Source organism: Molothrus ater, chromosome 5, assembly GCF_012460135.2.
Source record: "Molothrus ater isolate BHLD 08-10-18 breed brown headed cowbird chromosome 5, BPBGC_Mater_1.1, whole genome shotgun sequence".
NCBI classification, from domain to species: Eukaryota; Metazoa; Chordata; class Aves; order Passeriformes; family Icteridae; genus Molothrus; species Molothrus ater.
Window position 1 is genome coordinate 44,556,895 of NC_050482.2, and position 14,155 is coordinate 44,571,049.

A 14,155-nucleotide genomic window follows, 5' to 3' on the forward strand; every position below is an offset into this window, starting at 1 on the left:
GTTGATGAGATAAATCTTATCAGTTTTGCCAAAAAATAGTGATTCAGGAGAAAAAAAAATCCAACTGTATTTACACATGGCACTGTGATAGTGTGTAATAGTGCTATAAGAAGTTGTGAACACTTCACTTTATTTGTCTAAAAGAACAGGGCAAGTGTCAGGATTATCCCAGAACAAAAATTAAAATAATACTGCCCTTAAGGCTCCTAAAAATGTGAAGGAAGGGCATTTACTTTGTTGTATTTTCAGTGTTTTTACTGTGTGATGCTAAGAGGATTCTTGTAAAGAGAAGACATTTCTGACAGGGGTGAATGTTGTAAAGGAGTGTTTTAAAAATTAATTTAACCAAATAGAACACCCTTCTCTCCTTACATATACAATTACAGCAATTAGCTCTACTTATTATATCAGTCATATCATCACATACCTTATCTGGAGTCATCAGCACAGTAGGTTCACTTTTTATTGCAGACGGATGAATGTTAACAAACATTCCTGATTCCAGCAAACCCGTTGATCTGACAGAAAACAGCACAAGTTTTAATTCTGATTAATTTAAAATTCAATCTTTTTTTTTTCCAGAAGATAGAGATAGCCACTTCTGAATACAATTTACATACCTTGCTGTTTCATTGTCTGTTACAAAAGTTGGGGTTGCAGCTAATGGACTACGGAGATCTTTCCGAATGTAGATCTTTTCTGTAGAAGCTGCACAGTTCGAAGATTTTTCTCTTGACACTTCAATAGGTTTCCTCTCACACTGTACAGCTACAGAAATAATATCCAACTATTAAATCACCCTGAATAACAGAATAAGAAGTACTACTTTTTTCTTTATTTAGTATTTGTTTTTAATAATAATCCTGAAAATAGCTAATATATATATATATTAAATATATCTCATAACCACAAGCTAACAAGTTGGATAGAACCAGCACACCAACTTGATGAGTTCTAAGTGAAATGATGTAGTAGTCAAAGTCTGAGATGGAACTTATTGCAACATTTTAAAGTTAAAATTAAGGGAGACATCCCCTCATTTTTAACTTGAATCAAAGTGGCAGCTTAAAGCTTCTCATTCTCTCAGTTTCACTATCTCACATTTTCACTTCCTTTGTAAAGGACTGGTGGTATGTTTTTCCATGGATTGTGGGTCTGTGTTAATCCATATAACTTCATTCACTTCATGAAGCTTCTCAAGTTAGGACCTCAGACAATACAGAGGGAAAGGTACATTCACAAAGTTGAGTTCAGACCATTTAAGATAAATCTGGGCAAGACCCTGGCCCACAGGGTCCTGACTTCAGAGAATAAGTGGATTTTTAAATTTGAATAACTCAGTGAAACAAGCGGAATGAACTGGGGCTTTAGCCTACAAATGTATAATCTTGCTTTGAACATTAAAATGAAACTTACAGTATTACCCTCTATAGGGAAAATGTGGAAATGTGAAAAATGTGTAACTTCAGATAAAAAATTAAAAACTTTTCAAGATAGCAGTAGACTGTGATGCTATTCAAATTTTTACACTGATAAGCATCTTAAACCCTATATGTTGTAATTTTAAGTATTGACAATGCTATTGAAGTCAGCCTGCAGTCCACAAATAGTGCTTTAAAGGGTGGGAGATGGAGGCAAGTATTTCATCTTCTTTTGTAAATGCTGTGCTCAGTAGCTCTCACTTTGCTGAGAAAAGGCCCAGGCTTCTTCAAGGGACAAATAACCTTCACTGAGGGAGCTACAGTCCAAGACCATGTTAAGTTTTCTTTCCTTTCCTTTCTCCACCCCACTGAGGAATGAGACTTCTTATCACCAAAGAGTCCTCTCTCCCACTCACTATTCCCCCACGACCCAGAGATTATTTTCCTGCCTTCTGATCCCTAAGCCAAGTGATTTTGCTCTGCTTAAAAAGTCTTCTGTGGAGGGGCCTTTTCTTACTTACTGCCAGCTGAACTAGAGGGTAAAGATCCACTTTCACTGCTCCAGCTTTTCCTCCCTTTCTGAATTAATTTCCCCTGTGTTACTGATTTCTGCTGACAGAGGCAGGGCTGTAAGGAGGAAATGTCCACAGAAGTGCAAGAGGGTCAGTAAAATAAGTGTAGGATGACAGAGAGCAGAGAACAAGACCAATACTGTATGTACTACAACAGTGTCACAGTATTAGGTCTGAAGAATTTGTGTTTTCTCTGATTTTCTGTGTATTTAGTATTCTGATACTGCTCTGATATTGCACTACCACTACATCTAATGTATGGAAAGCTAGAAAGGAACTTGGAATCTGCAGGAATCGGTAAGAACTGAACTTTAGGTCACTATGGATCTCTGCCTTGTGAATAACTCTCTCTGCAGAGCTTTGCCAAAAGTGAACAGCAATCTCAGTTGTGGAAAAACTGAAAGGAAAGTAGAGTTCAAAAAGTTCAGTAACTTAACCTGAACTGCACAAAAAAAATGCAGACATGTTTGATATTTGCCACATAGGAGTAACAATTCATTCACTTTCATCGTGTGGGATGGAGCTTATTAAGCTTTTAAAGCAAACACCTGAAAGCATTTAACATTCTGACACGCCAAACTTCCTTAAGAGGAAAAAGATACAACGATTTAAAAATATGTAACCAAGATAACAATTTGTATCTATACAAAGCATATCTTTTGTAGCACGAAGCAGCTGGCAGGTGAAGCAGTTTGCTCTTATTCAGACTTACAATCCTGTTTCATCCCAAAGGCGATGCATCTCTGCAGCCTACAGTACTGGCAGCGATTCCGGTGGTGCTTGTTAATGACGCAGTCCTTTGTTCCTCGGCAGGAATAAACCAAATTTTTCCGTATACTCCTTTTAAAGAATCCTTTGCATCCCTCACAGGTTACGGCTCCATAATGACGCCCTAGTTACAAAGCAACAGAAAACCTGACATTAATTTTACAGTATCATATTCATTTTATAGACTTGACATTTATTAAAGACAAAGTATTAGCTATTTTACCCAGAAAAGGAATACTTCTTTTTCCCATTGCAGATCTTAAAATATACTGGGGCTATAAAACATAAAAAAAACAAGAACTATTTTTCTAGTTCAAAGCTCTTAAACAAGATTTTACAAACAAGCAAGTTGCTTATCAAATTATTTCCTTATCTGTTGACAGCAGTGTTAAAAAAAGCTAAGAAAACGGGTCAGTAAGAATATAGCAAAAAAAATTTAATTTATAGATTCCTCTAGTGATTTTCCTGTGATTTCTCATTACAATTTCAGCTGTTGAAATTGTATGCCTTAAATCTAACGCAACAATGGAAAGTGCAAACATGGCATTGACAGCATGAGGCAATCACTTCAAAGCTTTATTTTCACCTTTCATTTTCCTAACAGGGTAATGGTATGTCCATAGTTCTTGCAGTAAAACATCAATGAAAGAATAATCTAAAATAAGTAAAATGGTTTTTTTGAAGACCAGTTCTGCAAGTTTTCTGTATAATATAAAAATTTCTATAATATACTACAAAAAGTAAGATTTTAGTTTTAGAAGTAAATTATTTTGATTTTGCATAAAATAGAAACACTAATAAAAAGGATTGATGAAGGCATGCTTGGCTGTTACAACAATTTTAATTTATGAATCCTTGAAATGCATATGGCACATTACAAAATAAACCACAAATATAACCTAATTTAGGAGAAAACATTTTAAGGTTCTTTCCTGAAGTTTCTAGAAATTCTGACAAGTTTTCTAGATTCCTCTACGACAACCTTTTTACCACTACCAAAATGTGAAATTTCAAAAGCATCATATGTATTAAAAGAATATTGTCTGAAACATTTTAGTAGCAGCTGGATTATGAATATTCATTCTGCAAAGTAGCTGGGCTGCTTTTTCACCTACTCTTTTGATGTAGCTTCTTGGATTCCAGCTTGGAAGTATCTGCAAAGCAGTTTTCATGACAGTGCTTGTCACATGGGAGGCTCCCCAAAACCTGCAGCTGCTCAGAGGAACATGGCACTCTCCCCAGAGTCACTACCACTGCCCAATATTCCAAGGGCAGCACAGGAGGAAAACCTCCTTGGATCTCCAGCCCCTGAAGGGAGACTCCAGCCCTCCTCTGGGGAGTCAGAGAAGTTTTAACAATTAGAACATACCGAACAGATCTTTGCCTTAAGTTTGGCAGAAATTTCCCTGAGATGGGTGAGGTCTGACAAGTATTTAGAGCTCTAGCAACCGTATTTTTTATGTAAAACTTTGCCAATTTTTTGAAAAAAAAATTTAATACATTTTACTTTCTAGCAAGTTTGCTCCCTGCTGAAGGGAGACCTCACAGTGGTCTGCAGGTTCCTCACAAGAGGAAATGGACAAGCAGGCACTGACCTACTCCCTCCAGTGCCAGGACCCAAGGGAATGGCACAAAGCTGGGAAGGGAGATTTTAGGTTATATATTAGGAAAAAGGTTCTTCACTCAGAGGGTGACTGAGCACTGGGACAGCTCCCCAGGGAAGTGGTCACAGCACCAGCCTGACAGAGCTGAAGAACAGTTTGGACAAGGCTCTCAAGCACAGGGTGTGACTCTTGGGGTGTCCTGTGCAGGGCCGAGAGTTGGACCTCAGTGACCCTTGAAAGTCCCTTCCAACTCAGGATATTCTATCATTCTATGTAAAACAACAATAAATTCTATCCATGGATACTAGAGTACCACTTAGTGAAAATCTCCACTGCGTGTATAGAAATTTATACATGTATATGCATGCAAACTGTTACACAGCTTCAGAAGAATTTTAAACTGCCTTTATAAAATTGCACCACCTTAAAAAAAAGAAAGAAAAAACCAAATACCTGATGCTTTGTCTCCACACACAACACACAGATCAAACACTTTATTTAGGCCCTGTTCACTGGGGGAGTTGTCCGTTAAAATCTGAAAAAAAGTGTGAAAGAATTTAATTTTAATTTTTCTTACCATCTAGAAATAATAAAATATATCTCATGCTTGTGTTTTTTGTCTAAGATAGGGGACTAAATCTACAAAGTATCATGTTTTCTTGATTACATCTAATACTGTCATGCCACTGTGCTCCCTTTTCAGGAGGGAACAAGAGTTTTACTTGTAATGCTTTTGAGAAGAATTCAAGATCTCATTTCTCTAAATACTACTTTTGCAAAATGGACTGACATTTTGAAAAACTTTCAGCATCTGCATACTCTTACCATTTGTTCAATTTTATATTTATATACTAGTGGTTCATTGATAGTACAAAAGAGATGGAAGCATTGAATAGATGGAACAAAAAAAAAATTCCTTGCAAAGGCTACTAGACCTACACAGAGGTTTATTACCTTCTTTTTTTATAATACACATAAATATGGACCAAAAGTAAATGTATTCTGGACACAACCTTTAACTTCCAACTGGTATATAGCTTGGCTTTCAGGACAGTTTGACATTACTAAAATATTCTTGTCTTGTCTCAGTCATTTATCTCTGGCACCTGTAAAGCTTTGTTAAGCCCATAATTTTAGAATCCCAGTACTACAGGGCAGGCACCAGAACATTTCACTTAATGTTTGAAAACTATCCCACCACAACATAAATAAAGCACAGAAAAGAATCCATTTAAAAAAGGAACATACAAATCACAAGTAACAACCAAACATCATCTTGACATAGAAAAGAAAAAAATGTTCTTCTCATTCAAAAGAGAATATAGTTTAGAAGCTTTAAGAGTTTTTAACTTCTACTGTGCCTTAAAGGGAAGCCAGACTCCACATTCTTGCTTTGCATGTTCAGAACATGACCTCTGATAAAAAGGAAAGTAACCAAAACAGAAAGTACTCTCTCCTCCAGAGAGAAAATTTAGAAATTGTGCTTTTTAGAGTTTGGAACATAGTACAGACGATGTATGTAGGAAAGTTTAACAAGCATACTTCTTTCTAGTTAGCTTTGTTACCAATGCAGTCTCTGAGATTCATCTAGTATGTTTTCTTTAAAAAAGCACCAACTTTTAAAGAAAAATAAGATGATGAGTTAAGAGAATATTAACCTATTGATCCTTCCAAATTTCCAGTAGTAACATTATGTATTTTCATGATATTATAGAAAATATAAATTCTAAGTCCTTCCATAAATTAAAGCTGCACTGAAATGGGAAGTTCCACATAAGGAAGGACTACAGAATCGGCCCATGAGGAGATAAAAACCCCAGACTCAGAGAACTTATGAACTGACCTTGAACATGAAGAATAAAAATTTATTATTAATATGAAAAGAGCCACTGAATTTAAAATAGGCGATGGGAGAAAGGGTCTTGCCAAATGAGTCAATGTAAAGATAAGGTGCAATAACAGAGAGGTTTTTGGCAGAACAAACAAATGGGCATTTCAAGTGAAGGCTACAGAAGAAGAAGAAGAAAACAGGTGAAATTGGAGATGGAAAGATCATTTGAGGGAGAAAATACAAAAGACCCCAAAGGGATGCAGGTGAACGGCAAATGAATGGTACTCTGTATTTCACGAAATTTTAAATGAACAAAGGAAATCTCTACCCATATATATCGGAGGACAACAGAACAATTTAACTGGAGTGACAGAATACCCTGTCGCTTCTCAAACTGATCTATTTTGCTCAAATGATACAATCAGAACTACAGCTTTCAATTTTTTTTACAGATTTCCTCTTTTCCTGAATTTTGCCTTATAAACCAGTGTGGCATACTTCTCATCTCTTAAGTTGTCTTTGAAAATAATTTTTATGTGGACTACTCATATCCCACTAGTTTATATTTTTGTTGAGGCTTATCTAAAATACAAAGTGTATAACACTAAGCATGCTTCAGTGCCTCTCTATAGGATTGGCTTTTGCTACTGGTCCTATATTCACAGTAATCAAATTCTTTGGAGCAAGGACCTAGGCTATCCATTTACAAAAAACTGTGAATTTCAAAAATTGCAATATTATATAATACAGAGATTCTTTTAAGCTTACACAACGTGTAGGTAGTGAATCAGTGGACTGGTTCACAGAAGAGCACAAACTGAACAGTTAAAGAGTCTGCAGCTGAAAAGAGATTGCTTGAAAGAGGATTTTGTAGTGATCTATAAACCCCCACACAAATCCTTAATAGTATCTTCTAGTGCAAGAGACACCTAATTAAACAATTCTCTCAGATGGTCAAATAATCTAACATATTCTTGGCACCATAGGATATTATACAGAATAAAGCTTACATGATCTATATAAATAACAAAAAAAGGTTATTTAAATTTAATAGCAGCTATCAAATATGATGGTCTAACTGCAGTCTCCAAATCAGGAGGTTCCTCTGTATCATCAGCTAATGGAAGTAAAAGGATATGCTCAAAAAGATCATTATTTACTTGGCCATCTTTTAACATTTTTCCTTAAGCAGCTGTTTATGGTCACAATGTTTAAGTGTTTGATATGAGACTAAATGGACTGCAGCTACCTGAATGTAGTCTGGCCCACCACTGATGTATTGTAACAGCAGCATAAATGTGTCTGGGTGGAACACATGCAGTAACTGTACTGCAGCTGGATGCAGTGTCCTCCTACTTCATGCTGAAGCAGGTCACATCTCCCAGCTCTTCTTGCATGTTTCTGACACTCTTCACATCAGTGCCATGCCATCCCTGCCAGGCTGGGACAGAAAGCTTGGAAGCTGAAGGGTGGCAACTAAGGAAATGGCACATACAATGTGCATGGGAGTAAGGTACACTGGGGACCAGCTAAGGGAGTTACAACCCTGCCTAGCTACAATATCACATTAGTAAACACAAAATCATTAGTGTTATTTCCTCACCCCCATAGAGTCATGTATTGCCCCACTAAATAGTCTGAGTACTGCTGTGGACTACAATTCACACAGCTGAACAGCAGTTGCAACAGTGTGCAAAAAGGAAAACCAGCAAAGGGAAATGTTAAGAGAAGGACAATGGAGAAAAGTGAATGTTTTTCAACAATACATGAAAACAGATAGAGAGTTAACGAGCAGAAATAAAGGACTGTTGGCATGGCAGAATCTGGAAATGACAATAAAAGTAACTGTATTCTTCCTAATGTCATGAGCCAACATATAAATTTTAAAAGCAAGAAAAGTTTTTTCATAAGTTTTAAATATCCACAGTGAATCGTAGTGCAAGGAAAATTATACTTAAAAAAACCCCAAAAAACAAAAAGGAGAACCCAGACAGACTTATTTGGAAATAAAACATCTTTTCTTATCCCATTTGAATGAAAAATATGAAATAAAGTGGATTATCTACCTGGATGTGTTGTGCAGATATATCAGGGGATGCAAAAAACAGTTGGTTGACACCTGCAGCATCTGGAGTTGCTAGGATAACTTTTCCTGGAGTGGAATCTTGTCTGGCAAGGATCACCTTGCTTGGGGTAGAGCCATCATGATTTGTTAAGATGAACTGCTTGCCTGCTGAGCTCTGATCAAGTGATGTAACAATCTGAATCTTCTGGCCCGTCTGCTGATCTGTGACAATCTAATAATACATTTATCTCAATTGTTATGGTGATTTAACCTTTTGGACCCAATCCGGGCACTTGAGGAAAATGGGATTTTGCCTTTCACATTTGAGAAGCAGGATCATCTTCCCATCCATCACACAAGGGCAAATTAAACTCAGGCAAAAACTTGGATTTTCACTGTATTTGAAACATATTTCAATCAAGGGTGTTTGAAGTAAAACCTGAGTTTGTACTCAATTTTTACAACTGACACATGTTTTTACAACACTACTGAAACTCCTGACAACTCTAACATCCAGAACTCAAGGCATGTCTGTAGCTGAGCCCTAAGACCCATCAGGTTATAAGAAATCTTAAATCTTGAATTCACTGCTCTCTACATGAAGTGTTTGCAGCACCTCCAAGGTTTGGTTACTTAACACGGAACTTCTTAAAACCACAAATGTAGATGTGCAAGTGAAAAAAGTAAGCAGTAAACAGCAGGAAAAGCAATTATATTGTTGTACCTGTATATACATTTTAGGCTTCATTTTGTGGGGACCTTTTTTTACATATACATTTCTAAATAAATTAGTGAAACAGAATTTCCTTCCCTGCCTTTTTTTCTTTTCTTTTTTTAAGGAAAAAGAACAGATCTACAGTATGTTTTTTTCCATTTTATCCCTGTTTTCAAGCACAAATACAGCGGAATTTTATTAAATAATCCTCCACTTTCTGCCAACTTTGTCAGAAGATTATAATCCTCAGAGAAAATGATCAGGATTATATATATATATTCCATTATAAATCTCACTTTTAGTCACTGCATATCTCCTTAAAAATGTCTATATGGAAAACTGCCTGGTTTATTCTGGAGACTAAGGAGAATTTTCCTACAAAGACTGTTTCCTGCAAACTATTTTGAATTACAGATCAATAAAATAGCTCCTATTAACTTGTTTTTTAAACTGTAGACAAACATTTATGTTTAACCACACATCCCTACCATTCATGTTACAGATATGAATTTTATTTTTATTACAGATGACATTTATTTAATTGTCTAATATTCACCATAAGTTGTTCCCCATAATTGGGGTGCCAATATTAATTGTATTTCCTAGGTGGAGAACTATGGCACAAAGAAACTGAACGAGGCATAATTTCACATGAATTCTTTATCAACTTTGCTATTGCACCTTCACAACAGGCTTATTACTTTCTCTAAATGCCCAATGCCTGCGTATAGTTTGCATTTTAAAAAGATAAGCAGTGATGAGTATCCAATTTCAGCAGTTATAACACAATATTGCCACTTTCAAATATTCATAAATCATGAGTTTCATTACACAAAACAAATATGTTTCCTTCGGGTGGCCTTGTGCTCTTAACATTTTAATGGATCAAAACTCAAATCTTTTTCTCTACACAATATGATTAAAAGCATATCTAAGAGAAAAGTGCAGGTAAATGATGACATTCTAAATGCTAAAGAACAAAAGTTATCATGGGATTTGGGGTGTAGGGTGAGAAGACAATGCTAAAACATGACAATAATTATCGACATGATAAATTTTCTGTTCAGTTTTTTCATATATCCTCATGTCTGGGACCACATATGGCTACAGCAGACCATTATTTCTTCTTTAAGTTCCTTTAGATTGGTTCTATACTCTTTAGAAGGCAAACTTCCTTGCCCTTTTCACTTCCCTTCATTCCTTAATTTAATTTTCTTTGTTCCATTTTCTTTCATTCACAATCTTTACTTCTCTTGTAATTTCTGGCTATTTCCAAAGTAGCTGATATTCCATTCCCTTTCCTTCCAAGCATCTATTTTATTTGGATTAGGAGAAATCCAATGTATATTATGCTCAACAGGGTGCCTAGATGTACAAAAACCAAACAGAACACTGCACTGTTTTTTGAATGTCCAGACCTGCTCTTTGAAAGACACTCTTAACTAAAATCTGTCTCCATATCAAATCTTAAGAGCATAACTGTGAGTACCCCAAAAAAGGTACATATTCCATCTAGCTAGGTTTATAAAAAGTATACCCAAAAACCAGCATGCCCCAAACAGTAAAGACACAAACTTGAAGTACAGCTGAAACTATTTTTGGAACATATATACTAAGTCATCTTTTTTCCTACTGTAGCCCAGCTGTGTAATTAAAAAAATATATGTACTTGTAGATAAATATGGCAGGACAGTAGGCAGAAGAACCACTGATACTTCACCCAATTCACTTCACCTTCTATTTAACAAATAGAGTCCCAGTCTTCCAATGGGCTCCTGCAATCCTAGGAGGATGCCCAGGCAGTTTTCACTACATGATAAAGTAGGTATAGTGCTACATTAATATCCTTACAAAGCTATTCAACCTGCACAAGTGATTTCTGCACCTGACAAGCATCTGACAACTGTCAGAGCCATGAGAGAAAGCAGTTTAAACACTTAAGCACGTTCTTGACTGCAGCTGACTCTTACGGCCATACACCTGCAAAACTTCCACCTACACTGCAATGGGGACACTGAAAAGTGAAGCAGTTCAGCACAGCACAACAACTTGCAATACCTAAATGTCAAGGTAAGAGAAAAACATTGTCAAAGGGAAGAGGAAAAACACTTCTGACCACGAATCCACCACGAATCAGTGACAACACATTATCTTTCTTAATAACCTGAAACTCAGTATTGCTAAAACAATAATATTATAAAACAGGAATATATCAATTCAGGATTGACTGCATAAAAATACACTACCCTCATGTATTTCAAATAAGCACCCTGATGATAATGGAAGATGTTATTTTCCTTTATTGCTTTTAAGCCTTGTTTGTTAACAAGTTTTGATTTCCATTTGAACATCATTTCAATAAATTAAACACCTCAGTATCTGTGTGTTCCTATTTTACAAAAAAGAAAATGTCTAAACACAGACAACTAATGCACTTGTTTATAACAGGAGCAATTTTGTGCAGAATGCCTGTTGAACAAATGTAACATTCAACTTTTCTCCCAGAAGAAATGCTAGCATTCCCTAAGAGTGAATAATGAAACATGTTTTAAAGAATCTTCTACTGAGGATTTTCTATTTCATTGTTTCAGATAATTAGGTGCATTTAATAATAATAAAGGAAAAAATAATGATTGGAAATATAAACTCAAAATTATTAAATGTAGCATTTATGTTGGACATTTCACAGAGATACATTTATTCCTACAAATTACTTTGCTCTTCACATAAATCCTTCTCTGAGCAAAGTTTTTATTACTAAGTTTGATACTAGTGATGTTTGTAGATGTCTCTTGCAGGAAGGATGAGTGTTTTGACTGAGTGTTGTTCCACACACATCAAGAGACAACAGCCAAAGTGCTTACCATCCTTTTTGAAGACAGAATGCTGTTTAATTGATGAGCACAAATTAATTAATAAAAAGTACAGCTGTACAGGAAGTGTAGAAACAGAGCAGAGGCAGCTGAAAGAATGAAGACCTACACGATTGGTAAGTCACATACCACAACTAGAGCACAGGTGGGGGGGTAATAAATCTAAAAAAAACACATATTGTATGGGGGGTGGTTGTGAAGAGCCTTGGAAGGTTGAAAGCTTGCACATAATGCACCAAAACAGGAAAAAAAACAGAGGACAATGTTTAGAGTGAAGCTGGTAAAAGAAAAAGCAGCCAAGATTATACTAGCAGCTGGCTCACTTAAATGTGTGCTTTTGTATGAACAACATATATCTGAGAATATTTTTTACATTTATTCTGCAGTTGATATTTTTCTCTACAATGAAAATTAAAAATAAAACTGATCTGCACTGGCTTCTAAGGCATAAAACATAAAATTTCATTCCCCAAATGTTCCTAGTCTCCATAAACACATTTCTGTGTTGTTTTAAGTACCTACATTGCCAAAAACTTCACTACCCTCACTTCAGCTGGAGGTTATTACTTGGCCAGGTTATGGATTATAATACCAAGAGATACAACATGGGTTGGGACAACCAAAAATCAGTATTCTTCTCAGACATGAAGTTTCTCTGCACTTTTTCATTACTTCAAAGATACAGCGCAGTATTTCCCTCCCCGCTTCTGCTCCAAAATGTAGAAATCCTCCAACTTAGTTGAACTACCAAATAGAAAAAATATTCAACTTTCAGGGAATTGCTTCACTTGCAAAAAGTATTTTTTCTGTTCAGTGATTTAGGATTTTTGTGATGTTAAAATTCTTACAAGGGAAAAAGAAAAAAGGAAAGAGAGGAAAGGCTGGAATGCTGTTTTATTGCTATTTATACAGAAAGGGTCTCTGTCATTTGGGGCTGAATATTTACATTAAAGCAAGTAACATGATGAAAACAAAAAAGAACTGCATGTGGAAACTGGCAGAAGCAAATAGCTCATCTCTGCTTTTAAAATGCATCAGATGAAGCATACCTGTATACGCTGTGATAAAGAGAGGCCCGAATCTGCAGGGACAATCTGTATTCGTTGTGCTGTCCCATCCATTAGTGTTTGTGTACCACCTTCCTGGGAATGTGTAACCTAGAAAGGAGAAACAAATGTCATGGACTGACAACAGATATACTATTTTAATGGAGCCACTACCTCAATGGAGTAAACCTTCAGGTTTCATCAACTTCCAATTTCTCTGAACAAGGCCATGGAAAGTCTGACATTCTATAAAAAATGCGAATGCTTGTAATCTAATTCAACACCTTAATTTTTCTAATTAGAAAATTCTGATTTAGACCCATTTCAAAGTACCCTCCAATGTGAAATTTACAAATACTTTAAGTGAAGCAATTAATTGTTGACACCTCCGTGTATGGCAACCGACCTGCATATTTACTACTGTTGATATTCATGAGACACAATACCTACCATCATAGCTGTGCTATGTTTGCAATACATGTACTTTAATGGCTCACTTGAAGTGACAGAAGGGTTTTTTTGTAAGGAAACACAGCAATTGGCAGTTTCAATTCTGTTTTTCTGTTAAAGAATTCTATACTGGAGAGCTATTAACAAAGGTAGGGAAAACTAATAAATTGCGTAAAGTTTGCAAACAGTGAATCTTGTATTAAAATCTCTGTGTGAATGCTCTCAAACACAGTTCATTAAAGTATTTTAACAATTATCAGTATTTTAAAAATTCTTCACAGCCTACAGCCAATGGCATAGGGGGAAAAGTATTGTGTTATTCATTAAATTATCTGTCAATAAAAATTAAGGACAGCTGCTATTTGTAGAGGCTCGATCAGAAAGGCCAGATTTTTTGCACTACAAGAGAATTTCTCTTCACAGAGTTTACAGACAGCTTCAACCTGAAATTTTTGTCCTAAATTCCCAGGTAACTCCAAAACCTTTTTGCTATTCACAAAACTGCCTGCAACATCCTACAAATCTCTATTACCAATAATTCCCAGTATTTACACCATTATACCAATACATCTCTGCACCTCATTGCCCCTCTGCCCCTCCCAATTAATATAGAGAATATATATGTATATTGCAGTAAAGGTACTATTTCATAAGAGTTTGTGAGGCTTTTTGTTCCTCCTGGATCAGCTTCCCGATTTTGCAACCATACCATCATCTAAATGCTAGTATCAGCAGACAAAAGCAGGCCAGAACACACAGCTCGAGGTCACTATGAGAGAGGGATGGGGTGGAGGGTAAGACTTCCCCTTC

At 36.0% G+C, this 14,155-nt stretch overlaps 1 protein-coding gene across 5 annotated transcripts in view; it reads right to left on the reverse strand.

Moving 5' to 3' along the window:
* Positions 1–14,155, reverse strand: part of NR2C1 (nuclear receptor subfamily 2 group C member 1) — a 53,712-nt gene that overhangs the window by 22,335 nt on the left and 17,222 nt on the right. For all 5 annotated transcript variants that reach the window (XM_036401210.2, XM_036401207.2, XM_036401208.2 and 2 more), the window contains 6 exons: positions 12,899–13,006; positions 8,263–8,493; positions 4,819–4,900; positions 2,706–2,885; positions 621–768; positions 428–518 (listed from right to left, as the gene is read on the reverse strand). In XM_036401210.2, the coding sequence (XP_036257103.1) occupies positions 428–518; positions 621–768; positions 2,706–2,885; positions 4,819–4,900; positions 8,263–8,493; positions 12,899–12,970 (804 nt within the window). In that variant the 5' untranslated portion in view covers positions 12,971–13,006. The remainder of the gene's footprint in view (positions 1–427; positions 519–620; positions 769–2,705; positions 2,886–4,818; positions 4,901–8,262; positions 8,494–12,898; positions 13,007–14,155) is intronic.